Source organism: Erythrolamprus reginae, chromosome 2 (assembly GCF_031021105.1).
Source record: "Erythrolamprus reginae isolate rEryReg1 chromosome 2, rEryReg1.hap1, whole genome shotgun sequence".
NCBI classification, from domain to species: Eukaryota; Metazoa; Chordata; class Lepidosauria; order Squamata; family Dipsadidae; genus Erythrolamprus; species Erythrolamprus reginae.
The window spans coordinates 200,997,295-201,025,009 of record NC_091951.1 but is presented as its reverse complement, the minus strand read 5'-3'; the positions used below and the strand labels follow the sequence as shown (position 1 = coordinate 201,025,009).

At 43.0% G+C, this 27,715-nt stretch overlaps 1 protein-coding gene across 1 annotated transcript in view; it reads right to left on the bottom strand.

The window, feature by feature from the left end:
* TFE3 (transcription factor binding to IGHM enhancer 3) overlaps positions 1-27,045 on the bottom strand; it is a 58,239-nt gene extending 31,194 nt beyond the window's left edge. Inside the window, exon 1 of the mRNA XM_070741240.1 lies at positions 26,666-27,045. Coding sequence (XP_070597341.1) covers positions 26,666-26,775 — 110 coding nt within the window. The 5' untranslated portion in view covers positions 26,776-27,045. The remainder of the gene's footprint in view (positions 1-26,665) is intronic.
* Positions 27,046-27,715: the final 670 nt, after the last annotated feature.

Genomic DNA, 27,715 nt, shown 5'->3' with positions numbered 1-27,715 from the left:
CTATACAGTACCTATATTTTTCCCCACATGCTATAATCAATGTCAGAGCTGAACTCTTCCTTCCCGTAGCATCTGAAGTTTAACATCTTCCAGAATAGGTCTCCTGCCCCGAGGAATATCCTTAGACAGAGACAACACAAAGATGTTCAATGCATGTCTACCTGGACTGGGAGTCACTGCTCACAGTCACTCATGCCCTTATCACCTCGAGGTTCGACTACTGTAATGCTCTCTACATGGGGCTACCTTTGAATTGAAGAGTTTTCGAAAACTTCAGATCATGCAGAATGCAGCTGCAAGAGCAATCGTGGGCTTTCCTAAGTATGCCCATGTCACACCAACACTCCGCAGTCTGCATTGATTGCCGATCAGTTTCCAGTCACAATTCAAAGTGTTGGTTATGACCTATAAAGCCCTTCATGGCATGGGACCAGAATATCTCCGGGACCGCCTTCTGCCACACGAATCCCAGCGGCCAGTTAGGTCCCACAGAGTTGGCCTTCTCCAGGTCCCATCGACAAAACAATGTCGTCTGGTGGGACCCAGGAAGAGCCTTCTCTGTGGCAGCCCCGACCCTCTGGAATAAACTCCCCCCAGAGATTAGGATTGCCCCCACCCTCCTTGCCTTTTGCAAACTCCTTAAAACCCATCTCTGTCGCCAGGCATGGGGAAATTGATTCCCCTGGGCCGTTTCCGCTTTACGTATAGTTTGCATGAGATGTATGATTGTTTTTTATATTAAGGGTTTTTAATTGTTTTAACCATTGGATTTGTAATGTTTTGTTGTTGTGAGCCGCTCCGAGTCTCCGGAGAGGGGCGGCATACAAATCTAATTAATAATAATAATAATAATAATAATAATAATAATAATAATGTCAAAACTTGGCTTTATTTGAATGGATTAATTACTGATGCATTTGTTTCTTTGGATATCATATTGCTGGTGATGTGATAGAGCACTTTCATTTTCAGAAACAGAAGTGTTTTTAGTATTTTCATGAAGTAGGATAATTGATTCGTAATCACAATCCAATTATTATTATTATTATTACTTAGATTTGTATGCCGCCCCTCTCCGAAGACTACAAATTCGAGATTATTATTTTTTTGCTTGTTACCCGCTGTTGGTTTGTTGCTTGTTATTTATTTGAGGGGTATTGATGACTTTAACAGTTAATGCTGCTGGCCACTTTCATTTTTCTTTAGCAGGAAAACCAGACTTCAATAGTAATAGGTGGTGAGAAATCCTTAACAACCCTTGCAACTTTCAATTTTCTTGGCACTATTTTTACTTGGCAACTATCTCCAGACTTTGAATAAATAAGAAGGGTTCCTTGTACTGCAAGTCACAATCTTGGGCCATAAACAAGTACAGGGGAAAAATAGGGAAATTTCCCACAATGAAAAGGAGATAGCAGAAATGCAAATGGAACATGGCTCAAATGTTATACCAAGCACGACCCCTCACTCATTAAATGTTCAGATCTGAAATGTACACATTTATCTCAACCCTAGGATCATCAACATATATTTCAGGAAGACTATGATTTACCCAAATACAGTGATACCTCGTCTTACAAACACCCCGTCATACAAACTTTTCGAGATACAAACCCGGGGTTTAAGTTTTTTTGCCTCTTCTTACGAACTATTTTCACCTTACAAACCCAAGCCGCTGCCACTGGGATGCCCCGCCTCCGGACTTCTATTGCCAGCGAAGCACCCATTTTTGCACTGCTGGGATTCCCCTGAGGCTCCCCTCCATGGGAAACCCCACCTCCGGACTTCCGTGTTTTTGTGATGCTGCAGGGGAATCCCAGCAGTGCAAAAACGGGTGCTTCGCTGGTAACGGAAGTCCGGAGGTGGAGTTTCTCAGCGAGGGGAGCCTCAGTGAAATCGCAGCATCGCAAAAACACAGAGGTCCGGAGGTGGGGTTTCAAGGACTTCGGTGTTTTTGCGATGCTGCGATTTCACTGAGGCTCCCTTCGCTGGGAAACCCCACCTCCGGACTTCCATTGCCAGCGAAGCACTCGTTTTTGCGATGCTGGGATTCCCCTGCTGGGATTTCCCTGCAGCATCACAAAAACACAGAAGTCCGGACGTGGGGTTTCCCATGGAGGGGATCCTCATGGGAATCCTAACAGCGCAAAAACGGATGCTTCGGCTGGCAAAAGGGGTGAATTTTGGGCTTGCACCCACATTAATCGCTTTTCCATTGATTCCTATGGGAAACATTGTTTCGTCTTACAAAGTTTTCACCTTAAGAACCTCGTCCCAGAAACAATTACGTTTGTAAGACAAGGTATCACTGTATATGGGTACATGAATATTCTCTGAATATGGTCAGAGAAAATATTTTTACCTTCCAAGCATGATTTTTAAATGGTGACAACCAGTAAACCACCTTAGCTTCATACTTTGGGACTTACATCTTTCACAAAGATGGAAAGAATTTTGTCTTTTAACCGCAGGATGTTTTATTTCCAAGAATAGGGGGCTGACAATTGTTTCAATGTTTCATTTCTCTGCATGATTTGGCAAGACTTTAGTGCAATGTTCACACAGTTCTGTATCTGATTACATCCAATTAACATCTTCCAGATGATTTAAACATTCAGTCCAGGACTGGAACCTAATGGAGAAATGCTCAATACATTTTCGTCCCCTTTCCTTGGCCCTTCCTGCAATTTTTTTTAAACTATCTGGTCAGCTTTAGAGTTCTTTGAAACTCAGAAGCTTCCACATTGTTTCATAATCATTCAGTCTCATAGACATATTGTTACGAATTCAGGATATACAGTTGTGTTTTTTTTCATGATCAGCTTAGCTGCTGTTACCTGTTTTGTAAGTTTCCAGGGATGGCCTGACATGTTTTGCTACTTGAGACGTTCAAATCCCATGGTAAAAACTGGATTAGTAACTAAAGTTTACTTTAACATTAGCAACGGGTCCACATTTTTTCCCTGCATCTGGGGACAACAAAGACAAGGCCGATGAGAGGATCCATCAGCCTCGACTTCCAAGCTAGCTGCATGGAGTGTCTGCTTCATTCTGCCTAGTCACAAATGTGATTCTAAGAAAACCCCATCCCACAAATTCTTTGATTTTATCTGTTCAATTAAACAGCCTGTTGATACTGTATTTGGGGGGAGAATAAAACCAGTTGATTGGAAAGCTTGTTGATTCTGTCACCTCAACAATTATTTCTTTTGTACTTTTATTAACCTCATATTTTGCCTTTCATGAAGGAGCTCAGGGCTGTGTACACAGCATTCTTCCTTTCTGCTTTTCTCTGTAACCACAACCCCGTGAAGTAAGTTGTGCTGAGGGGGTGCAGTTGGCCCCCAAACAACCAATTAACTTTCCTGGCTGAAGGAGGAACAGAATCTATTATAGCACACTGCCTCTGAATTCATTATTGTTATTAGCATGCATTAGTTTTAGCAAGCAAGTTATTAAGAGGGTTTTTTTTAAAAAAATCCATACATATTTTATTAATAACAAAATATTGTTTGTTTTTTGATAAGCTATGCTGTGTCTCTGAAGGGATGGATGAATTTATCTCTGGAACTTATGACATCTATTGCCAGCCCCACTGGTTAGAGCAGACCAGGAAATCCACTCTACAAGAAGGCCAAAACTATTTTTATTGAGACTGACTATAATTATCTTGCAAGTCTGATTGAACTGTACTGTACTTAGTGGATTAGGAAGGCGTCTTCCTGAAGTGCTATCTCACTGAATGTTATCTCACTGTTCTGTACTTTATAAAAAAGCTTTTTGCCTAGGTAATGGTTCCTGCGCTACTCTGTCAAGATCATTTGTCTCTCTCTCTTACAGATTGATTGATTGATTGATTGATTTGATTTTTATGCTGCCCTTCTCCTTAGACTCAGGGCGGCTTACAACATGTTAGCAATAGCTTTTTTTAACAGAGCTAGGCTAGATAAAAGGCTTCAAACCTGCCATGTATAACAGGCCACACCCAGGACAGTCCATTCCAAAATATTTAATCAAGAACTGAAGAAGAAAGATAAAAGAGTTAATGTAAGTGTGAGGTGGGTACATGGTGGGTGGTAACAACCTATTTGCTGAAGACAAGAGCCTTTTAATTTAAAGAAAAACTAAGAAAATTGACAACAATATATAAAATGATAAAGAGCTGCAAAAAAGAAAACCAGAAATTAGAAACCACCATCAAAAATGAAAACCCTGTTGAGATATTTTAAAAGAAACCCAGATTGAATTGACTTCCCATTATAATAACTGATCAGGCCAGCTTCTTATACAAAAGTAATATATTTCCAGTTACCGTGTTCTGGGGACAATCCTTATGACTTCTTTCTTTCTTTCCTTCCTTCCTTCCTTCCTTTCTTCTTCCTTCCTTCCTTCTACAATATTTACAGAAATGTCTGCAGAGGCACCTTATTCCACTAAATAGGATTCTGATCTTAGAAATGAAGTTGTTCTTGAGTCCACGGGGTTTCACCACAATGTGAGTTATAAACTATCCGGTTGCCTGAATTCACCAATTTCAACTCCTAAAACCTCTGAAATTGGAAATTTTGGTGTCCCAGTTGGAAAGGCTGACCTGCCTTTACTGCCCTTATGCTAAATTATGTTTGGATCTCATATAGAGTTACTACTGTACAGAGACCACAAGGGAGGTTTTCTCACTATTGCCCTCCCGAGACAGAAAACTGGCCCCAGAGCCAGGCAAGAAGACAAGTAAGAGTTTAAATCTGAGCCATGATACATCCTTGTCCTAACAGCACAAAACTAAGGCAAAACCTAGAACTTTAGGCGGAATTTGTGGTAACTCTTTCTAGCCAAACATGGTGGAAGTGAAAATGGAGATTCCTACTCTGGGGAGTAGAAAATGTGCAACCAGCATGATAACAGACCTCCTTTCTCCCAAGAGCCAAATTTGAGGAAGTGAAAAAGATCTCAGCTAGTGAGCTCTACACAACCACAAAAAACAAACAAAAAAATCTGTATCAGAGCCTGTAGGGAAGAAGCAGAAATTGAAGTCTTCTAGCACAAGGATCTCCAAACCCCGGGCCGTGGCCCCTACCATGCCGTGGCCTATTCAGAACTGGGCCGTATGAGAGGCAGGCTGGCGTGCACACACCATGCAAACCATGCTCATGCATGAGCACACCATGCTCATGCAAACAAGATATCTGGACTTCAACTCCCAGAATTCCCCAGCCAGCATTTGCTGGCTGGGGAATTCTGAGAATTGAAGTCCAAATATATTCAAGTTGCCAAGGTTGGGAAACGCTGCTCTAAATCAGCGATTTTCAACCTTTTTTGAGCCGTGGCACATTTTTTACATTTACGAAATCCTGGGGCACATTGAGCGGGGGGGGGAGAGGGGGGCTAAAAAAAGTTTGGACAAAATAATTGTCTCTCTCTCTTCCTCCCCTTTGCTCTATTTCTTTTTCTCTCCCTCTTTCTCTCCCTTCCTTCCTTTTTCTTTCTCTCTCTCTCCATCCCTTTCTTTCTCTTCCTTCCTTCCTCTCTTTTTTGCTCTCTTTCTCTCTCCCTCCCTATGTCCCTCTATGTCTTTCTCTCTCTCTCCTTCCCTCCCTCTTTCTCTCTCTCTCTTGCTTTCTTTCTCTCTCTCTCTCTCTCTTTCTTTCTCTTTTTCTCTTTCCCTCTCTCTTGCTTTCTTTCTCTCTTGCTTTCTCTCTCTCTTGCTTTCTTTCTCTCTGAGCTTCACGGCACACCTGACCATGTCTCACGGCACACTAGTGTGCCACGGCACACTGGTTGAAAAACACTGCTCTAAATCACTTAAAAAGCCTGATTTCATTGAGAAAAATAGTTTTGTCTCCAGTCTTACGAAAAGCCAGGCTGGACCTTTCAAACACACACATCCAAAAACTTCACAGAGTGTAAACTTTGCAGCACCCCTGAAAGTTACTTAAGGAGAAGTATCTGGTACTGGTGGAGCAAAGGTACAGATGGCAACCACAGAGAGGCAAAAATAACATTTGAGCCAAGGATCCCTTGATTCGGCCTGGTAATTGCTCTTGGGCCATAGATTGGATTGAACAATCAATAATTACTACTGAGACTGAGATCATAAAACCATTGACTGAAATTATAAGACTCTCCGTGATATTTTACCAACTTGTGAAAGGCAAGAATTAACTAGCTTTAAAACAATAGGAATCATTTCTAAGCATAACTGAAAATGTTGGTTTTGCTCTGTATAGAGCAAAACCAGCCTTTTCAATTTTGCTCAGAAATGATTCTGTTGTTTTAAAGCTAGTTAATTCTTGCAGCTTGGGATCAAGTACGTACAAAACAGTATGTATGAACTTAAACCTGCCCATTCGTTCAATTCATAAATGTCTTGTCTCCATGACAAAGTATTGTCTGGTGTTCTATATCTGGCAATATAGCACAATTTTTGTACATATGTGCTAGCAATGTTATTTGCTGAAACTGTAATATGGTACCACTTTTATTCAGTTTTCATCTGTACCTCTATAACTGTCTGGTTCAGTTCTCCAACCCAACAAGGCAGACACAGACTTCAGAGGATAAACAGAACTACAGAAAAAACAATTATTGCCAACCTGCCTTCCATTGAAGACCTGTATATTGCACGAGTCAAAAAGAGGGTTGTGAAAATATTTACTGACCCCTCACATCCTGGACATAAATTGTTTCAACTCCCACCCTCAAACCAATGCTATAGAGTACTGCACACCAAGACAACTAGACACAAGAACAGTTTTTCCCCCAAACGCCATCACTCTGCTAAACAAATGATTACCTCACCACTGTCAACTATTCACTAAGGCTGCATTACTATTTACTTAGTCCAGTGTTTCCCAACCTTGGCAACTTGAAGATATCTGGACTTCAACTCCCAGAATTCCCCAGCCAGCGAATTCTGGGAGTTGAAGTCCAAATATCTTCAAGTTGCCAAGGTTGGGAAACACTGACTTAGTCTTCTAATTGTTCCTATCACTTATGACTTTATGATTGTAATCTGTTGCTTGTATCCTTACGATTTATATTAATATTGATTGTTCTCCGATTGCTTATTTGTACCCTATGACAATTATTAAGTGTTGTACCACATGATTCTTGATAAATGTATCTTTTCTTTTATGTACACTGAGAGCATATGCACCAAAAACAAATTCCTTGCGTGTCCAATCACACTTGGCCAATAAACAATTCTATTCTATATTCACAGTACAGTATATGGACAAGCAAAGCTAGAGTGCAGTCAAGTTTGAAATGGCACCTTAGAGACTAACATATTTATTCTGGCTAATGATTATGTGAACTAAAGTCTACTTCATCTGAGTAGCAGAGAGTTTTATACATTGCAACTAAATTTAATCTGTAGCAAATCCATTTATTCAAAGGTGAACCCCTGGTCTCATTAACTCACTAGTGGTCAGCCAGATCTGGAGTTCCTTTCCACAATACTCAGGGATTTTTCAATCCTTGGCATCTTTCAGGAGTATTGGAAATCCTAGTGCATTGGCACATAAAACATCTGCTCTTCAAATTAATGCCACTTCCCTGGTCACTGCAACATTTCTACCGCCCTTAGGAATACCTACCACAAGATCAGATGGCTGCCGGAGGTGACCTGTGGGAAAAATGCTCTGGAATCCAGAAGGAAAGCAAGGGACATGTTCCTGCCATCGCCCATCTCAAGCATGGAGGAGCTGTTCAGTTTGAAAGAAGCAATAAATGGCCCATTGGACATGAGCATGGCAGGACTGGAAGGGCTGCTCTGCTGCAAGCATTATCCAGAGCTGCGTGGAAGGCTGAGACGTACCAGGAATTGGGTGGATCTAATGTTCCCATTCCGGTTCATGTCACCATAGTTTCGCCTTCCTCTAGTAGAGATGAGTCAGAGGACAGCTCTTGAAATATCTATGCATCCTTCTTAAGACTGAGGTTCTACAACAGTGATGGCGAACCTTTTTTTCCTAGAGTGCCGAGAGAGCGTGGGTGTGGGCTATCGCGCATGCGTGAGTGCCCACACCCATAATTCAATGGCTGGGGAGGGCAAAAACAGCTTCCCTTGCCCCCCATGGACCCTCTGGAGCAGCGGTCCCCAAACTATGGCCCGCGGGCCACATGCGGCCCGCTGACGCCATTTATCTGGCCCGCGGGTCTTTTCCAAGGCCGCACTGGAAAAGCAGTGACAACGTCCCCCTCAATCTGATCTCACCCGAGGTAAAGTAAGGCTTGCCGAAAGCCGAGCTGGGCACAACACACACACATGCACGCACACACCCGCCGCCTCCTCCTCTTTGAGTTGTTAGCTCCCGTTTTCTGAATGGGGATTGAATGGGAGTCCGTGGTCGGCGGGTGGAGGCTTGTCGGGTGAGTCCTCCATGGGGAGAGAAGAGGGAGGGTGAAAGAGGGAAAAAAGAGAGAGAGAAGTGGAGAGAAAGAAAGAAAAGGGAAAGAGAAGGGAAAAAGAGCGAGGGAAAGAAGTGGAGAGGAAGGAAGGAGGGAGGGAGGGAAGAAAGGGGTAGAAAGAGAGGGAGAGAGAAAGGGAGGGAGGAAGAGAGATAGCAAGAGAGAGAGTGAGAAAGACAGCAAGAGACAGAAAGAAAGCAAGAGAGAGAGCAAGAGAGAGAGAGAGAAAGAATGAGTGAGAGAGAAAGAAATAAGGTATGTGCAGTGTACATAGGAATCTGTTCATAGGGTTTTTTATAGTCCGGCCCTCCAACAGTCTGAGGGACAGTGAACTGGCCCTCTTAGGGACAGTGAACTGGCCCCGTGTAAAAGGTTTGGGGACCCTTGCTCTGGAGGATGGAAATGACCTGTTTCCCAATTTCTGGTGGGCCCAGTAGATTCATATTTCACCCTCCCCAGGCTCCAAAGGCTTCCCTGGAGCCAGGGGAGGGTAAAAACGCCCTCCCCTACCCCCTGGAGGCTCGCTGGAAGCCAAAAACGCCTTCCCAGAGACTCTGTGTGAGCCAAAAATCAGCTGGCCGGCACACACATGCATGCTGGAGCTGAGCTAGGGCAATACCTAGCGTGCCAGAAGATATGACTCTGCGTGCCACCTGTGCCACAGGTTCGCCATCACTGTTCTACAACATCCATAAAGACTGCAGCCTGGCACACGAGCGGGAATATCTCTCAAGTTGTAGCTCAGGGGCCTACAATAAAAGCCATCTTGATCTCCAGATCACTAGCTCTCGGGAAATTCTTGACATTCCCTAGAACAGCATTTCCCAACCGGTGTGCCGCGGCACACTAGTGTGCTGCGAGACACAGCCAGGTGTGCCGCGCAGCTCCTAGGGAAGCTCCAGCTGGGCGGGGCGCTCCGGGTGCCGGGGCGGGCTTTCCCGAAACGGACGGAGAATGCCCTCTCTCGCAGCCCCCTGGCTGGGAGCGCTTTCGCTGCGAGAGAGGGCTTTCTCCGTCCGTTTCGGGAATGCCGGCCCCCCCCCTCTCTCTCGCGCGCCGCTCCCCTTTTCTCTCAGCCCTCCCTGGCTTCGCTTCTCAATCCCTCCCTCCTTCCGTCTTTCCTTCCCCTCAGCCGTTCTGTCTGGGGGTCTCCCGCTGTTCCCTTCCCCGCCTCCCAGGCTTTGCCTTCACCACCACCACCCCCTTTTTGGTTGGCAAGGAGTCCTTTGCCGCATCCTGCATTTCGCACTCGGCTCGAGGCCGCTTTCCCTGGCTGCGCTCTTTCTTTCTCTCTCTCTCTCTCCCGTGAGCCGGGGGAAGGAACAAACAAACAAACAAAAACTTCTTGCAACGGGCCCGCACGCACGCTCGTGCCCGCGCTCGTCCCTTCATCAGCGAGGGAGGGAAGTCAGAGGGCGAGGGAGCGAGCGAGCGCTCTTGTCCTCGGTGCCCTCTACAGCCTGCCTTCCTTCTTCTTTGCTGCCGCTGAGGGACGGAGAGAAGGATAGAAAGGAAAGAGGGAGGGAGAGATAGAAAGGAAAGAGGGAGGGAGGAAAGAGGGAGGGAGAGATAGAAAGGAAAGAGGGAGGGAGAGATAGAAAGAAAAGAGATAGAAAGAAAAGAGGGAGGGAGGAAAGAGGGAGGGAGAGATAGAAAGGAAAGAGGGAGGGAGAGATACAATGGAAAGAGGGAGGGAGGAAAGAGGGAGGGAGAAATAGAGTGAAATGGAGGAAGAGATATTTTTTTTGTCCAAACTTTTCTTTAGCCCCCACCCCCCGCCCGAGAGAGAGAGAAAGAGAGACATAGCAAGAGAGAGAGAGAAAAAGAAAGAAAGAGATAGCAAGAGAGAGAGAGAGAGATAGAAAGAGAGAGAGAGAGATAGCAAGAGACAGAGAGACAGAGACAGAGAAAGAGAGAAAGATAGAGAGTGAGAAAGAAAGAGAGATAGCAAGAGACACAGAAAGAGAAAGAGAGATAGCAAGAGAGAGAAAGAGAGACAGAGAGAGAGAGAAAGAAAGAGATAGCAAGAGAGACAGAGAAAGAGAGAGAAAGAGATAGCAAGAGAGACAGAGAGAGAGACAGAGAAAGAGAGAGAGAGACAGAGAAAGAGATAGAGAGAGAAAGAAAGAGACATAGCAAGAGAGACAGAGAAAGAGAGAGAAAGAGAGAGAATGAAAGAGAGATAGCAAGAGAGGCAGAGAGAGAGCAAGGGAGAGAGAAAGACATAGAGGGAGGGAAGGAGGGAGAGAGAAAGAGAGCAAAAAAGAGAGGAAGAAAGAAAGAGGGATGGAGAGAGAGAAAGAAGGGAAGGAAGGAAGAGAGAGAGAGAAAGAGGGAGGGAGAAATAGAGTGAAATGGAGGAAGAGATATTTTTTTGTCCAAACTTTTCTTTAGCCCCCCCGCGCCCCCCCCCCCCCCCCCCGTTCAGTGTTCCTCAGGATTTTGAAAATATGAATAATGTGCCACGGCTCAAAAAAGGTTGGGAAACACTGCCCTAGAAGAGGAGTGTCAAAGACAGAAAGTCTACCACCAGCAGGGTTCTTACACTTACTGGGGCTCTTGCAGATAAATCTAGGCAAGAGACCAGCAACTAACATTGTACATTATTGTACATAGAAAGACAATTTGAATAGCCTCCTTGAAAGGCAAGATAATTGCCTCTCTGATTACCCACCTGTATATCATTCTATACAGCTACCGGTAGTAATCTACTCACTTTCTGGTTTATCACATCTCTTCATGAGAATGTCATTTGCTTTCAGGGCTTTAATGACGGTTCCTTTCAAACCTATCAGACAGATTATATATATTAACAACCTCACCAAGGAATTATTTTGATATTCCTGACTTGACTAAGATGTCAGTGCCACTGCATTTCGTCTGAGTTTGTTGGCTTTCCAACAAATGACAAACAAGAAGAAGAAGAAGAAGAAGAAGAAGAAGAAGAAGAAGAAGAAGAAGAAGAAGAAGAAGAAGAAGATTATTATTATTATTATTATTATTATTATTATTATTATTATTATTATTATTATTATTATTATTATTAGATTTGTATGCCGCCCTTCTCCAAAGACTCGGGGCAGCTCGCAGTATACAAAAACAATACAACAACAAATGTAATTAATTAAAAATTACTACTAAAATCCCATACATAATAAAATCAGTCAGCCAATTCATTCACAACCACATTACATCTTGTAAACAGAGGAAGGGGGCTTGATCTAATTGCCCCATGCCTGGCGACATAAATGAGTTTTGAGCCTCTTGAGAAAGGCAAGGAGGGTGGGGGCAGTGTGAATCTCTGGAGGGAGCTGATTCCAGAGGGCCGGGGCCGCCACAGAGAAGGCTCTTCCCCTCGGCCCCGCCAGACGACATTGTCTAGCCCAGTGTTTTCCAACCTTTGCAACTTGAAGATATCTGGACTTCAATTCCCAGAATTCCCCAGCCAGCATTCGCTGGCTGGGGAATTCTGGGAGTTGAAGTCCAGGTATCTTCAAGTTTGCCAAGGTTGGGAAACACTGGTCTAGCCAACAGGACCCGGAGAAGGCCAACTCTGTGGGACCTAACCGGTTGCTGGTATTCATGCGGCAGAAGGCAGTCCCGTAAGTAATCTGGTCCGATGCCGTGTAGATGAATAAAGCTGCGGGAATCTACCAACTTGCTGTCCTTAAATTGTCCTGCGGTAAAATTGTAAAAGCAGCACCCCAAACTGATTCATTGCAGAGGCAGAATAGGATTCAACCGTCAGAGCAACACAAGCTATGCTGTTGTCTTTTTCTGCTGACTCAAGGACTAGCAGAACATAGATTACCCGAGCTATAGGGAAGACCTCAAAGATGACAAATCATGCTCAGTGAATTAAAAACGCACAATGTCCATTTGCTAATGTCAGAGCATGATGACTGATTTATTGGGAAGAGACTCTGGCGGCCTCTTTCTTAGCACTGTAAATATGGCATCACTTTCAGTTTGCTGTGACTCTTATTCTTTATACAGTAATACCTCGTCTTACGAACCTAATTGGTTCCAGGGGGAGGTTCATAAGACGAAAAGTTCGTAAGACGAAACATTGTTTCCCGTAGGAAACAATGTAAAATCAATTAATCCGTGCAACGGGGGGAAAAAACCCTAAAAAAAACACCGCCGCCCGGCTGTCACCTTTTAAAACAGCCGGGGGGCTTCTCAGCGGCCTCCCGAACGCCGAACCCAGAAGTTCGGGTTTGGCGTTCGGGTTCAGGAGGATGCTGGGAAGCCCCCCGGCTGTTTCAAAAAGCGACAGCCGGGCGGTGGGGCTTCTTGGCGGCGGCGGCAGCGGGTTCGTAAGAAGAAAAAAGTTCGTAAGAAGAGGCAAAAATATTCTGAACCCCGGGTTCGTATCTCGGGTTGTTCGTAAGACGAGGGGTTCGTATCATGAGCTACCACTGTACCTGAAAATACAGTGTACTCCCTAAAAGCATCATGGGAGCAGAATAATAGAGTTGTCCAAATGGTTGTCCAATCTCTTCTTTAAAACTTCCAATGTTGGAGCACCCACAACTTTGGGAGCCAAGCTGTTCCGCTGGTTAACTGTTGTCAGAAAATTTCTCCTTAGTTCTAGGTTGCTTGTCTCTTTGGTTGGTTTCCATCCATTGCTGCTTGCCTTGCCCTCAAGTGCCTTGGAGAATAGCTTGACTCTCTCTTCTGTGTGGCAGCCCCTGAGATATTTAAAGCCCTATATGGCTTAGGGCCAGACTATCTTCAAGACTGCCTCTTACCGCACACCTCCCAGTGACCGATAAGGGCCCACAGGGTCGGTCTTCTCCAGGTCCCGTCAGCTCAACAGTGTCAGCTGGCAGGCTCACAGGGGAGGGCCTTCTCTGTGGCTGCTCCGGCTCTTTGAAACCAGCTATCTCCCAAGATCGGGACTATCCCCACCCTACTGTCCTTCTGAAAAACCCTAAATCCCAGGCTTTTCCAGCAGGCCTGGAGTATGCATGGGTTGTCTTAACTGTTTTAATTGCTTGACTGTTGATTCTAGATTGTTTTAAATTGGTTTTAGTAGGTTTTATGTTATATTTTATTTGTATTTGGCTGCGAGTCACCCAGAGTCTTTTAGGAGTTAGGCGGCATATAAGTCCAAATAAATAAATATAGTAAATAAATAAAGGGGAGGAGTTGAAACAGTTTGTATCCAGAATATGAGGGGTCTGTGAACATACGTGTGTGGGGTGCTTCTGTGCATACACAGAACCTTCTGGGTGGATGGGCGGAGCCTCCTGCCACCGCCACTACGAGTTCATCTGAAGTGGGGCAAACCCATTACTGTGTCAGAGCAACCAGTCATTCAGCTCCTTAATGAATGGTTTTTTGACAACCAGGACAATAGTAGAGTGTTTAAAGCAAGAAAGAACATAACGCATCACCAGCGATTTATTAAAAATGCGAATGAAGATGGGGGCCAATTGATCGGCACAGGCTTTCAAGCAAGGCCTGGTGCTTTCCCAGGTTTTTTGTCTATAGCCCACAGACATCTTTTTCTAAGATCACCAGAGGTGGGGAACTCAGTGGGATGGAGATAGGTGGTAGATTTGGTTATTGTTACCGTATATGAGATGGGGAAGGTAGCGATGGCTGATAATAATATCCTCTCAAGCCTATAGAATACATTCAGGTCATCTGCCAGTTGTCAAATTTCTTCAGTAAGGGAGGGATGTCTGCTATAATCAATGATATTCTTCAGGCTTCTCCATACATTGGCTGGTTTATGAGCTGGGAACTGATTTCCTAAGTTTTTCACAGGAGCTTCTGTTTGCTGCTTCTTAATACATTCGTGACCTGATTATACAACATCCTATCTCCTTTCCTGTAGGCTTCCTCTTTGGCACAACGTAGCTGCCTGAGCTCAGCTGTGAACCAAAGGTTTGTTATTACTATATGTGTGCAAGACCTCGGTCAGTACACACGTCCTCACAAAAACCAACATATGATGTCACGGTATCAGTGAGTTCATCCAAGTTTGCTAAAGCAGTTTGAAAAACACTCCGGCGTGCACAACCAAAGCAAACCTGTGACTCTAACTTTGCCCCCTCAGTCCAAGACTTCACTGTTTTGACCACAGATTTTATAGCATCACACGAGGATCAGAGAGGCCCCACGGCTTGGTTATGACCTATAAAGCCCTACATGGCATTGGACCAGAATACCTCTGGGACCACCTTCTGCCGCACGAATCCCAGCAACCGGTTAGGTTCCACAGAGTTGGCTTTCTCCGGGTCCCATCAACTAAACAATGTCGTCTGGCAGGGCCTAGGGGAAGAGCCTTCTCTGTGGCGGCCCCGGCCCTCTGGAACCAACTCCCCCCAGAGATTAGGACTGCCTCCTCCTTGCCTGTCGTAAACTCCTGAAAACTCATCTATGTTGCCAGGCATGGGGAAATTAATATACCCCCTAGCTATTATAATTTATGTATGGTTTGTTTGAGCTGTATGATTATTTTTATAAGGGTTTTTTAAAATTGTTTTTTAACTATTAGATTTGTATATTGTGTATTGTCCTGTTGTGAGCCGCTCCGAGTCCTCGGAGAGGGATGGCATACAAATCTAATTATTTATTATTATTATTATTATTATTATTATTATTATTATTATTCCCTTGCTAGAGAGCAATAAGCATGTTTTAACATGGAGTAGCACAGCACAATGGTCAAAAACATTTTTGCCTCTAGTAAGACAGCTGTCATGCTGAATGTATCTGGGCAGTTCTCGACTTAGATTAGCACTGTTAAAATCACATAAAACAGGGGTGTCAAAATCAAGGCCTGAGGGCCAGATCCAGCTCATGGGGTACTTGGGCCAGATCTGGCTGGGGTGGCGCAGTGGTTAGAGTGCAGCATTGCAGGCTACTGGACTCCTAGCTGGACTCCTAGCTGTAGTTCAGCAGTTCAAATCTCATCACCAGCTCAAGGTTGACTCAGCCTTCCATCCTTCCAAGATGGGTAAAATGAAGACCCAGATTGTTGGGGGCAATAGGCTGAATCGGTAAACCACTTAGAGAGGGCTGTAAAAGCACTATGAAGCGCTATATAAATCTAAATCCTATTGCTCTTTAAATCTGGCCCATGGGGCCACCCTGGAAACTATGAAGGACTGGCCCGCAAGTAAAAACGGAGCTCAGTAGGGCTGTGCCCCAATACAAGTGGCATCGAGCTGGTCACTCCCACCCTGGCCACATCCACCCACCCACCACACCCATCCTGGTCCCTGAGTTCAAACACAACCCTGATGAGGCCCTAAATGAAATTGACCCCTGACCTAAAACAACGAGAATGGAATCTGGATATTTCTATTGCATACACAGAATTTGCTCAGCTAGGGTTTGCAATATGCCATTTATGCGAGCATGACTTGGGTATATGAACCCCAGCCAAGAGGAATGAAGAAAACTCTCATGGAGCATAAAAGGGCTTGCAACTGATGGAAGTGTCTCTAGGCCACATCAGAACATTTCTTTCGCACTGTAACGTTGTTACACCAGTGGTTGTTAACATAGAAGCATGTGAGCATAGAAGTGTTATCCAAGCAAAATGAGATGCATTATGAACTACAGAAAGTCCTCAACTTATAACAGTTACCTTAATAACTTCTAAAGGCACTGAAAAAAGTTACTTAAGACCATTTTTCACACTTATGACCATTGCAGCATCCCCATGGTCATGTGATTTACATTTGGATATTTAACAACTGTCTCACATTTATGATGGTTACATTTATTTATTCGATTTTTTTATATATCACCCCATGGTAGTGTAATTTCCCCCCCTTACAACTTTCTGTCAACCATAGTCAGTGGGGAAACCAGATTCACTTAACAACTCTGCCAAGAAAAGTGGGAAAAACCCACTTAACAAATATCTCACTTTGTCAACAGAAATTTTGGGCTCCATTGTACTGAGAATCTTGCCTTCTGGACCAGCAATTATTGTCTTCATGGCAGCCTTTGTAACAACCCAACCAAGAAATGACCAAGGGTTGAGTGATCGTGAGGAGGATCTAAGAGCCCAGGAGATTGAGTGTTCTAGTCTTGCTTCAGACATGAAAGCTCGCTGGGTGAATTTGGGCCAATCACTAGGAGATGGTGAGTTCTAGTCCTGCTTTAAAATATGAAAGCCAGCTGGGTAACTTGAATGAGTCACTGTCTCTTAGCCCAATTCATCTGGTTATTCTTGTGGGAAAAATAGAAGGAGGAAGCAGTATTAGGTATGTTCACTGCCTGAAGCTATTTATACAATAATAAAGGTGAGTTATCAATAAATAAACAAACATAAATAAATTGTAGGGCATCAATATCTAAAATACCTTTACATTTAAAAAGTAAATTTGACACAGAATGTAATTCTAATTAGAAATCATTCTTGGATTACAATTCCACATGTAGAAAAACTGGGGTTTAGACATTATATTTTAATGTGGATTACAATGTACAAAGTTAATGCTTTGTTTGTGAGCTACAATGTTTCCTTCATTTTTGAATTGTATTAACCAAGCATTTCTGCTCAAGATTCATCAACATAAAATGGATATCAAGATTCTTGTAATATCATAGGCTTATTTAGATTTGTTGTTGATCTGCCTATACTGTACTGTATTTCATTACCTGCACCTGGTTCTTCTATTTTTACAATCTAATTTTCACATTCTTTAAAATTTATAAAACAATAATAATACAAAATAAATAAAACAAAACATAGACTTCAAGCAGAGTCCCATATTTATCTAACAGGATAACAGAATAACAAAGTTACAAGAGACCTTGGAGGTTCCTGCTGAAGCAGTAAATCCCTATTTCATGTCAGACAAGACAATACTGTATTCCAAAGATTGCCTGTTTTCAGTGAGTTTTTCTCCAAGGCATGCATGTGTGAATAGCAACTTAACCCTGCTCTGAAACACAGTAATCACATTTCAATATTTTTTAAAAAGCACTTTATAAAACTCCAGGCAGTTATCCTAGTTATATAGGTAATATTTACCATTGTCCTTGCAAACACAATTATGAATTCTCTCAGGCTCACTCAACAATTAGAGGCTCAGCACTCCTCAAGTCATACTAGAGCTGAGAAAAGATGTGTAAAACAGATAACTCCCACTCTGCAAAGTTTATCCTTAGAGCAAAGATATCCTTCTGGTTACCTTCGATCTTGAAGTTAGAAACAACAGCACTGCAGAGAAATTGGTGAATAAAAAGCCCCTTCACATTCCATTTCTGAAGACTTCTAACTGGAATTGCTTTTTTTATGTAATTGAAAAGTCTAGTCTTCCATTAAAATGGGAAATTTATCAGATATCTATGATAGGGAGCCACCCAGAATAGGTTAAAAGATGGTGGCTATATAAATGTTTGAAATAAATATATAAACTGGAAAAACAAAATTAAAATCTTCATGAGCTCAGATGTAAATAAACAATGGTCTTTTTAATAGGAATTTGCTTTTCTCACCAAAACTAAATGATTCTATATTGCAAAATTGTACATAGATCCATATCAACACTGCCAGAAGCAAACTCATCTCATTTTTGTCAATAGTATACTGTACAGACAATCAATTAGATGGTTACAGAATTGCTCAACAACAAAAAGATATAATTAATGTACATCAACTTTGGAGCTACTGAAATGTTTTCCATACTGCACATAGTTTACGGTACTTGCAATAATTTCATTTCCTTCTGGAGAAAATCTGTGGGGTGCTTAAGAACTGATGCCAAGTTAATGACACATACTCAGTCAGTTCCACGACCTTCCCAAAAGCATGTTGAAATTCAAACCCCACCATCCCCACCTTAGGTGCTAGTGGAAAATTACTGAAACCCCAACAGATCTACAGGACATTAAAACAAAGGTTGTTTTATCACTTTCTCCATATTATTGAAAAAGGAGGGAAGTTATTCTTGAATTTGGGGAAAAGCAAGTTACCATTCAAGTAAGGCCTAGTAAGTTCAATGACGTTTACATTTACATTTGAACTTCGAATTAGCTCCCCAGGAAAATGATCAACTATGAAGACAATAGCAAGACAGGAGAAACAGCAGATTCTTGAAAATAGTCAAAAAATTTCCTTCTTTCCATCTTCAAGATATCGATTGATGGAAGAGAGAACCTGCTCAGCCGCCTGCACGATCTTGAGCTCATCGGCTTTCAAAAGTGAACCATCCCGAATGAAAACAGGTTTATTTCAGAGCCTCAATGGTGCAGTGGTTAGAGTGGAGTACTGCAAACTACTTCTGCTGATTACCGGCTGCCAGCAGTTTGGAAGATCGAATCTCGGTAGGCTCAAGGTTGACTCAGCCTTCCATCCTTGCGAGGTGGGTAAAATTGTTGGGGGCAATATGCTTACTCTCTGTAAACTGCTTAGAGAGGGCTGTAAAGCACTGTGAAGCGGTATGTAAGTCTAAATCAGAAGTCTTCAAACTTGGCAACTTTAAGACAGGTGGACTTCAACTCCCAGAGTTGGCTGGAGAATTCTGGGAGTTGAAGTCCACCCGTCTTAAAGTTGCCAAGTTTGGGGACCCCTGGTCTAAATGCTGTTGCTATTATTTCGAAGCTGCTTTAGACAGTTGTACTGCACAAGTTTATATATTTATTTATTTGGGTTCATATGCTGCCCAACTCCCAAAGGACTCTGGGCGGCTTGCAACCAAAATACACTGCTCAAAATAAATAAATAAAGGGAACACTTAAACAACACAATATAACTCCAAGTAAATCAAACTTCTGTGAAATCAAACTGCCCACTTAGGAAGCAACACTGATTGACAATCCATTTCACATGCCGTTTGAGCACATTCAACTTTGTACAGAACAAAGTAGTGTATTCAATGAGAATATTTCATTCATTCAGATCTAGGATGTGTTCTTTGAGTTGTTCCCTTTATTTATTTATTTTGAGCCCTTATGCACGCCCCTCGTTTCGTCTAAGTTTAGGCATCCGGGAACGGAGGGGAATTGAGAAACGGAGATTTTTTTAATTTTACTTATTTTATTTTATTTTTGTTACTTCTTCCCCCGAGATTTAACGCCCAGGATTTCGGAAGAGACAAAAAAAATACACCCTCCCCCGCGATTTCCTAAACGACGGTATTTCCTCGTTTTGTCTCAAGAGAGCCGCTAACGACGGGATGTGGACCGGGGGGGGGGGGGATCGGGGGAAAAGAGAAAGTTTCTTAAAAGAACCGTGAGAACCACGATAAAGAGGCCCGGGACTGGCTCACCTCCTCCTCTCCAGCCGTCTCCTTTCCCCCGCCCTGCCTCTGCTTCGGACTGCGCCACAGAAGCGGCCCCGAGCAAGCGGCGGGGCATGAGGGCCGGCCAAGTGGGGCGATCCCCACACCACCACCGCCACCACTGTTGCGTGATCCTCGCTCGCTTTGCGCGGCCGGCGATCCCGACTTCCTGCCCGGCTCTTTTTCTTTTCTTTTTTTAGGCCTCTTCTGGCACCAAGTGCTGGTTACGTTTCCTGGTATCGGGGAAGAAGCCTTTCAAAAGCCGGCATCGCTGGAACGCGTTTTAAGGGAGAGCCAAAAATAAATAAATAAAGGGCACCCGGTGGATTTGCAACCCGCCGCTCCTGCGAAGCGAGTCCCTGACAAAAAGAGAAGGCGGCGGCGACTCCGATCCCCCCTTTTTCTCGGGTTTGTTGACCCGCGCAAGAAAACACAAATCCTCGCTGCGCAGCTACAAACGCGCCCTTGTTTTGGAGCTATTAATAGCCTGCCCGTGGAGAAATTACGCGCCTGGAGTAAGGAGCAGAAACTACGCGGCGACGGCGATGGCGCCTGTTGGCCACTAGGGGGCAACCAGCAGTCTCCTTTTCAGCGAAAAACCCTCTTCCCCTCCCGCCATTGAACGCTCAGTTTTAAAGGAGCCGCGCCAGAATTCCCTACCATCGTTCTTTTCTTGCGGGGGAAAGGGGGGGGCGCTAGGAATGGAATGGAATATAGAATAGAATATAGAAAATAGAATAGAATATAGAATATAGAAAATAGAAAATAAAATATAGAAAATGGAATAGAATATAGAAAATAGGATATAGGATATAGAATAGAATAGAATAGAATTCTTTATTGTGATTGGACACACAAGGAATTTGTCTTTGGTGCATATGCTCTCAGTGTACATAAAAGAAAAGATACATTTGTCAAGAATCATGAGGTACAACGCTTAATGATTGTCATAGGCAAAGAGAATAGGACAGGACAGCATATGACAGAATTATTTATTGGCCATGTGTGATTGGACACACAAAGATTTTGTCTTTGGTGCATATGCTTTCAGTGTACATAAAAGATACATTTGTCAAGAATCATAAGGCACAACACTTAATGATTGTCTTAGGGTACAAATAAGCAATCAGGAAACAATCTATTAATATAAATTGTAAGGATACAAGCAGCAAGTTACAGTCATACAGTCATAAGTGGGAGAATGATGAGAAGACTAATAGTAATAGTAATGCAGCCTTAGTGAATAGTTGTAGTGAATAGTGAATAGACAGTGTTGAAGAAATTATTTGTTTAGCAGAGTGATGGCGTTCAGGAAAAAACTGTTCTGTCTAAAGAATGAGAGATTGAGAGAAATTATTTTCCACTCCCACTCTTTAGTAGAGAGACAAGTTACATATCTGAGATAAAAACTCCAGAAGAGGCAATTGACTTCAAAATAATGTGAGAATGAGAAGCATCTGATTATGATGGCTGTTAATATTACAGAGTGGCTTATTAATCTTAACAACGCAAGACTGTGATACTAATCTTTTGCACATGCTGGCTGGGAATTATTACTATTCAATTATAACCAACTAATTGCCAGCAGAAAAAGTACGCACCCAATAGTATTAACAATATTGTATCACGTACTCTTAAAAATTCATTTTTAAGGAGAGGGGGAGAGGTTTGGATTATTATAAACAAAATAACTCCATCCCACCCCAAAATTATCAAGAAGCTACCTTCCCTGCCTATTGGTCTCCAGAAAGAAAGAAAAAAGTCAAATATTAATGCCTCGTCTAGACCAGTGTTTTTCAACCAGTGTGCCGTGGCACACTAGTGTGCCGCGAGACATGGTCAGGTGTGCCGTGAAGCTCAGAGAGAGAAAGAAAGGAAGAAAGAAAGCAAGAGAGAGAGAGAAGAGAGAAAGAAAGAAAGAGAGAGAGAGAGAGAGAAAGAGAACAAGAGAGAGAGAGAGAAAGAAAGCAAGAGAGAGAGAGAGAAAGAGAACAAGAGAGAGAGAGAAAGAAAGCAAGAGAGAGAAAGAGAACAAGAAAAAGAGCAAGAGAGAAAGAGAGAGAGCAAGAGAAAGAAAGAAAGCAAGAGAAAGAGAGAAAGAGAGGGTGGGAAGGAGAGAGAGAGAAAGACATAGAGGGAGGTAGGGAGGGAGAGAGAAAGAGAGCAAAAAAGAGAGGAAGGAAGGAAGAGAAAGAAAGAGAGATGGAGAGAGAGAGAAAGAAAGAGGAAGGGAGAGAAAGAGGGGGGGAGAGAGAAATAGAGCCAAAGGGAGGGAGAGAGAGATATAATTTTTTTGTCCAAACTTTTTTTAGCCCCCACCCCATGCCCGCTCAATGTGCCCCAGGGTTTCGTAAATGTAAAAAATGTGCCGTGGCTCAAAAAAGGTTGAAAATCACTGGTCTAGACAATCTAGAGTCCTCGGAGAGGGGCGGCATACAAATCTAATAAATAAATAAACAAACAAACAAATAAATACATCTATTGCTGCCAACTGCATATCTCACTTCTGGTGTTTTTTGATCTGCCTAGAAAAAAGCCAATAATCCAAAATTCATATCTTAATACCTTCCAAATAATGAAAAGAATACATGCTGAATTGGGAGTTATGGGAATCGGATTCCAGAACAGGATGATGTCAGCACATGAACATATTTCCCAGGAGAATGGCCCATTAACCTTCGGACTTCATTTCCAAGTAAACATGTGTTAGAACTGCGTTGTTAGGCAATTTCAAGGGCTTTCTAGCTTGTACTATAGGCATAGCATACAACTGGATTTCTACATGCCTCACTAAACAACAAGGTATGTTTCAGAGGATCTGAGCAGACCAATTCTTGCTAGATGTGCTGGTAGTGATTTCCAAGGAAGTGTATTCTGTATAAAGAATCAGAGATTACAGTACTTTTGTCTCCAAGAAGACTTTACTCAGAAGAAAGTCCTTATGAAACTTGAATAAATTAAGTTTAACAACAGATATACAGGTAGTTTATACATTCAGAATGCCTAGGTAAGATATTCTATTCATGAAGTGTGGATAGCTGAACAAAAAAAATGCTTGTTTTGAGTCAGGTTTTTTTCTCTGCTCTGATATGAATTTAATAAGAAAACAACATGGCAGTTGTAAATTACATCAACAGCACTATGGAAAAAGTGATCAAAAGGCTGTAGGGCATTTTCTCCTCTGTACAGGAGTTTTATAACAACAGGAATCCTCCAATGCTGGAGGAAGTAATTCTTTCTCATTATCACCACCACTATAGTTATGCCAGCTACATTTTAGGGTAAAATATCTAGTTTACATCCAGATACTCTTAGCTTCTATTTGTAGCCTCACCAGTTAAACTAACCAAAGATTCATATCGGAAAGGTTGTTTCTAAACAACATAAATAGTACTGCCAGTAGCCTGTCTCTGTAGTCCTAATTTATTTATTTATTATTTATTATTTGGATTTGTATGCCGCCCCTCTCCGAATGTCAGCCTTGCATAACTATAGAGGGGCTTCTGAATAGGATGAACTAAGTCCTTGATGCTGTTCTTTCTTCTAAAACAGAAGTCTTCAAACTTTGCAACTTTAAGACTTGTGGACTTCAACTCCCTGAATTCTCCCGCATAGTTGGCTGGAGAATTCTGGGAGTTGGAGTCCAAAAGTCTTAAAGTTGCCAGTTTGGGGAGCCCTGTCTAAAACATCACTGCACATGGTGAAAAATAATTAAATTTTAGGTTTTTGTTCATTCCAAATCTCATAAAATGCAGCCACCCAGCACCCATATCTGATCTCCTTCCAACAGGTGCCTAATGTAAACCTAATAAAAGTCAAAAAGAAGGTAGTTTCTTTTTGTCTTTTCGTACTGCAGCCGTTTTTGCATCCTAGATACCAGGACTCAAGACTGACCTGAAGACACACAAAAAAGCTCGTATATGTCATGCTTCTATTATTATTGTTAAGGTTTCTTTCAAGGATTAATGGCAATAATATGAGACGTATGGGAATAATTTCCACAGCAACCATTTTTATTGGAAGCAAGAACAGGGCAATATTATTGATTTATTATAGTACTACTTCTGTAGAGGTAATTTAGGTGAATGGGAAATCAGATGGAGCTCACCACCACCACCACCAAATTAGCCACCAGAATTTCTGCATCCTTTTGTAATTCTTTAAGTAAGAAAAGGGGCATAAATTGGAAAATGGACAGAATAAGTACTACAATAAATCCATAATAGATACATATACATATACATTCCAGAGAAAATTGTTGCCGTGGAGATTATTCTCATATGGCTGTACATCAAGAGGAGAGAAATAGTCAAATCTCACCAGGTCTGACTGCCAATCATTTATGCCAGCCAAGAATTTTGACATTCCAAACTATCCTTACTCTGTGTGTGCCATCTGCTCTGGAAGTACAGTATTCCATTACAACTCCATTCCCCATTCATCAGAGAGCGCCTTGATGGCATAGTGGTTAAAGTACAGTACTGCAAGCTACTTCTGATCACCGGCTGCCAGCAGTTTGGCAGATCGAATCTCAGTAGGCTCAAGGTTGACTTCCATCCTTGCAAGGTCGGTAAAATGAGGACCCAGATTGTTGGGGCAATATTCTTACCGCTTAGAGAGGGCTGTAAAGCACTGTGAAACGGTATATAAATCTAATTGCTATCAGTTTGCTTTTGGTGATTGAGGATGATAGAGACTGTAATCCTACATGCACACAGAGTAGGAAAGCCATAATTCCCAAAACAGTTCCCAATGAGTTTATCCAGAAAAACTGGGAAGCCAGAAAATAGAATGCTAATATTTTTCACTTTCTAAACAAGGAATGAATAAATTATGTCCTTCTTAATGCAACAGGACTACGGCTTCAATAAATCCCAGTAAACACAGGCAATAGCAAGAGGTACTAGAAATACTAATTCAGTAATAAGCAGAAATCCATTTCTGCCCTCCTCAATTATTTTGATTATAGCTGCTTTTATAACTATCTCCTTAAATTATGACTTCCCTCCATAAACTCAAATACATTAGAAGTATATATGGGGTGTGTATGAGTTAGGCTTTTGATATTTTGGACCAGGGAACAAGGGAAACAAACAAGTAAGAATTTTAAAATAAATTGGTAAGTGAGCTTGAGCTAAAGTCGACTGTGCTTTTCCTTAAGAAAAAGTCAAGATCAGCATTTAAGGAGGGGAAAAAACAGAAGTGAAAACCAATCTCAGAGGGAGCAGTCAGCAAAATAGAAGGAAACTGAATCATCAAGACACTTCACCCAGCATCAAAAACACTCACAAACATGCACATTGTGATTTTCTGCAAATTCAAATCACAGGACTAGCAAAATGCCAGCAGCTGGGATGCACTGAACTTTTAGATCTCTATCTAGCTTGGATTTCCCAGCTCAGCAACAATGTGTGGTAGGATGATCCCGAGTTTTCTTTTAAGAAGGACATTTTGTCTTCCTCTTGTCTACACGTTCCATTTTATTAGGATTACAAGACACTTGAGCAGGGGTCCCCAAACTTGGCCACTTGAAGACTTGTAGACTTCAACTCCCAGAATTCTCCAGCCAGCTATACTGGCTGGAGAATTCTGGGAGTAGAAGTCCACAAGTCTTCAAGTGGCCATGTTTGAGGACCTCTGCACTTGAGGAAGGAGGAAACTGAATCTTTGGGAGGAGAATAACAACTTCGGCACCTGCTCAGAGGCACTTTCCCTTTTCCTTGTTTTGATCTCAGAGATGGCTGGTTTCTCACATTCAAGCTGACGCTATTCTGCTAAACACCAAGATGAGCTGAACCAGAGTCAAGACCATTTCTGTAAAATATCTAAAACTGGATTGGAAAGCGATATAAATTCTGGGGTCAGGAATTCTGCCAATAAACTGAACGGTTGATTCTAAAACACGTTATTAGGCGCGCCTGCACATCACTTTTTCTACATTTGGGGGAGGATTGAGGAGAGTGGAGGGGAAGAAAATCAGAAATCCTGGCTGCCAATAGCACTACACTCCACATTTCGTCCTTTTTCCTCCAAGCATCCATCTCCAACAAGCTTTCTTATGCCTCCTAAGTCCTAAGCGAAGAAAGCGACAGAACACATGCCAGAAACCCAGCCGATTAGAATTTGGACTTTCCTTCTGCTTTAAAACTCCTTTCTCCATCCTCATCCTCTTGAAATCAGAGGTCTTCAAACTTCAAGGTTTCTCCTCCTCTTTCTCCATAGGAGAGAGATAGTTGAAAGAGGGGATGAAGGTACAAGAGGTGCAAAATAAGATATCAGTTTATGAAATATTGAAAATGTAAATGTATCTTATTGATATATATATATATAGTATAAATGCATATGTATCTTACTGATATATTTGAAGGTGTATGTGTTTTGTTATAAAAATTTGAATTTTGGGAGGATTTTTTTTAAAAAATAATTAAGTTGCCAAGTTTGCTAAAATGTTGCAGTTCTGAAAAAAATAATTTAAATTTGGTAATTGGGTGCTTTTGTTTTATAAACATCATTATGCAAATATGTTAATTCATGAATTTGCTCAGAAAACTACGGCAGCAGAGGACGGCAGCAATTGAAACCTGTCTCATTCGGATAACCCAGGTTGGAGGAGGCGGTTAGAAAACTAACAGGGAAAGAAGGCTCCCCCAACCTTCTGGTTAAGCAGGGGTAGGCAAAGTTAGCTCTTCCATGACATGTGGACTTCAACTCCCAGAATTCCTGAGCCAATCATGCTAGCTCAGGAATTCTGGGAGTGGAAGTCCACATGTCATAGAAGAACCAACTTTGCCTATCCCTGTGGTAGGAATTTTACACTCGTGCCAATGAAGCTGCTCCGAATTATCCAGCCTCCCTCCCGGGTCGTCATTCCGAGGAAGAAGGCGAAAGGCCTCCGCGCGGATTCTAAGGCCGTCTCCTTTCTCGGATTCCTCCCCATATTCCCGCTTACGGCAATTCCAGTAACTCCGGGGCGGGTCTGGGAGGCGCTCCCCTCTCACCTGAGCAGCTGGACGGCGTCCGTGGACCGCGGGTCCTCCACTAACACGTAGACGGTGGCCGGGGGCGGCTCTGGGTTGGGGGGCCGCTCGCTCGTGTCATGGGACATCATTCCCCCCCCCGCCCCACCTCCACCGGGGCTCCTCGGAAAGCAACCGGGAAACTCTCACACTCAAGTCCGCGGGATCTAAAAGGGGTGCGGGATCCCAAGCGCGGTGCAAAAATAAATAAACCCAACCCGTTTCTTGCAACGCGGAGAAAAACCAGAGAAGGACCGAGGCGCGGAAAAAATCAGTAGCAGCAACAGCAGCGCCGCCTCCTCCTCCTCCTCCCAAAGCAAGAGGAAAACATCCAGCCGGAGGATTGCTTCATTTTCCGGCTCGGGAAGAGAGAGGGGAGGGGGATCAGCGGAGGAGGGGGAACTCCACGGGAAATGACATCAGAGTGGGAGCCACCCACTCATCTAGGAGAGGGAATACAGGGCGGCGAGGGGTAGGATCGACCAAGCCCGCGGGGTTTTCTCTCCTTAGCGTAGCCTCGCGTAGAAGGAGCGAGATAGGTCGAGTACGGTAAAGAAGGGAGACATTGTGGGAAATGGACGGCTGGATTAACCCGAATTAGCCTAGATTCAGACAGTGCGCTGAGCCATAAGCTAGCCCAGAGGTAGGCAAGGTTGACTCTTCTATGACATGTGGACTTCAACTTCCAGCATTCCTGAGCCAACCAGACTAGCTCAGGGATTCTGGGAATTGAAGTCCACAAGTCAGAAGAGCCAACTTTGCCTACCTCTGAGCTAGCCCTACCTCGCGATCGCAGTCTGTGAGCCACAAAACTCTCCAAGCATCTTTTATCCTAGCTTATTGCAGAACACTGCCATGCTGTGCCCGGTTCTAGTATAGATCTGTTTCTTATGCTCTCATCAGCTAGCCATACCCTTACTAGGTTTGAACCTGCAGACTCTGCCTTGCATCACCCTGGTGCCGCCATTCACGGTTTACATTGATTCATATATTGAGTCATGTTTACCTTTGCTTTAAAAAATCTCATGTATC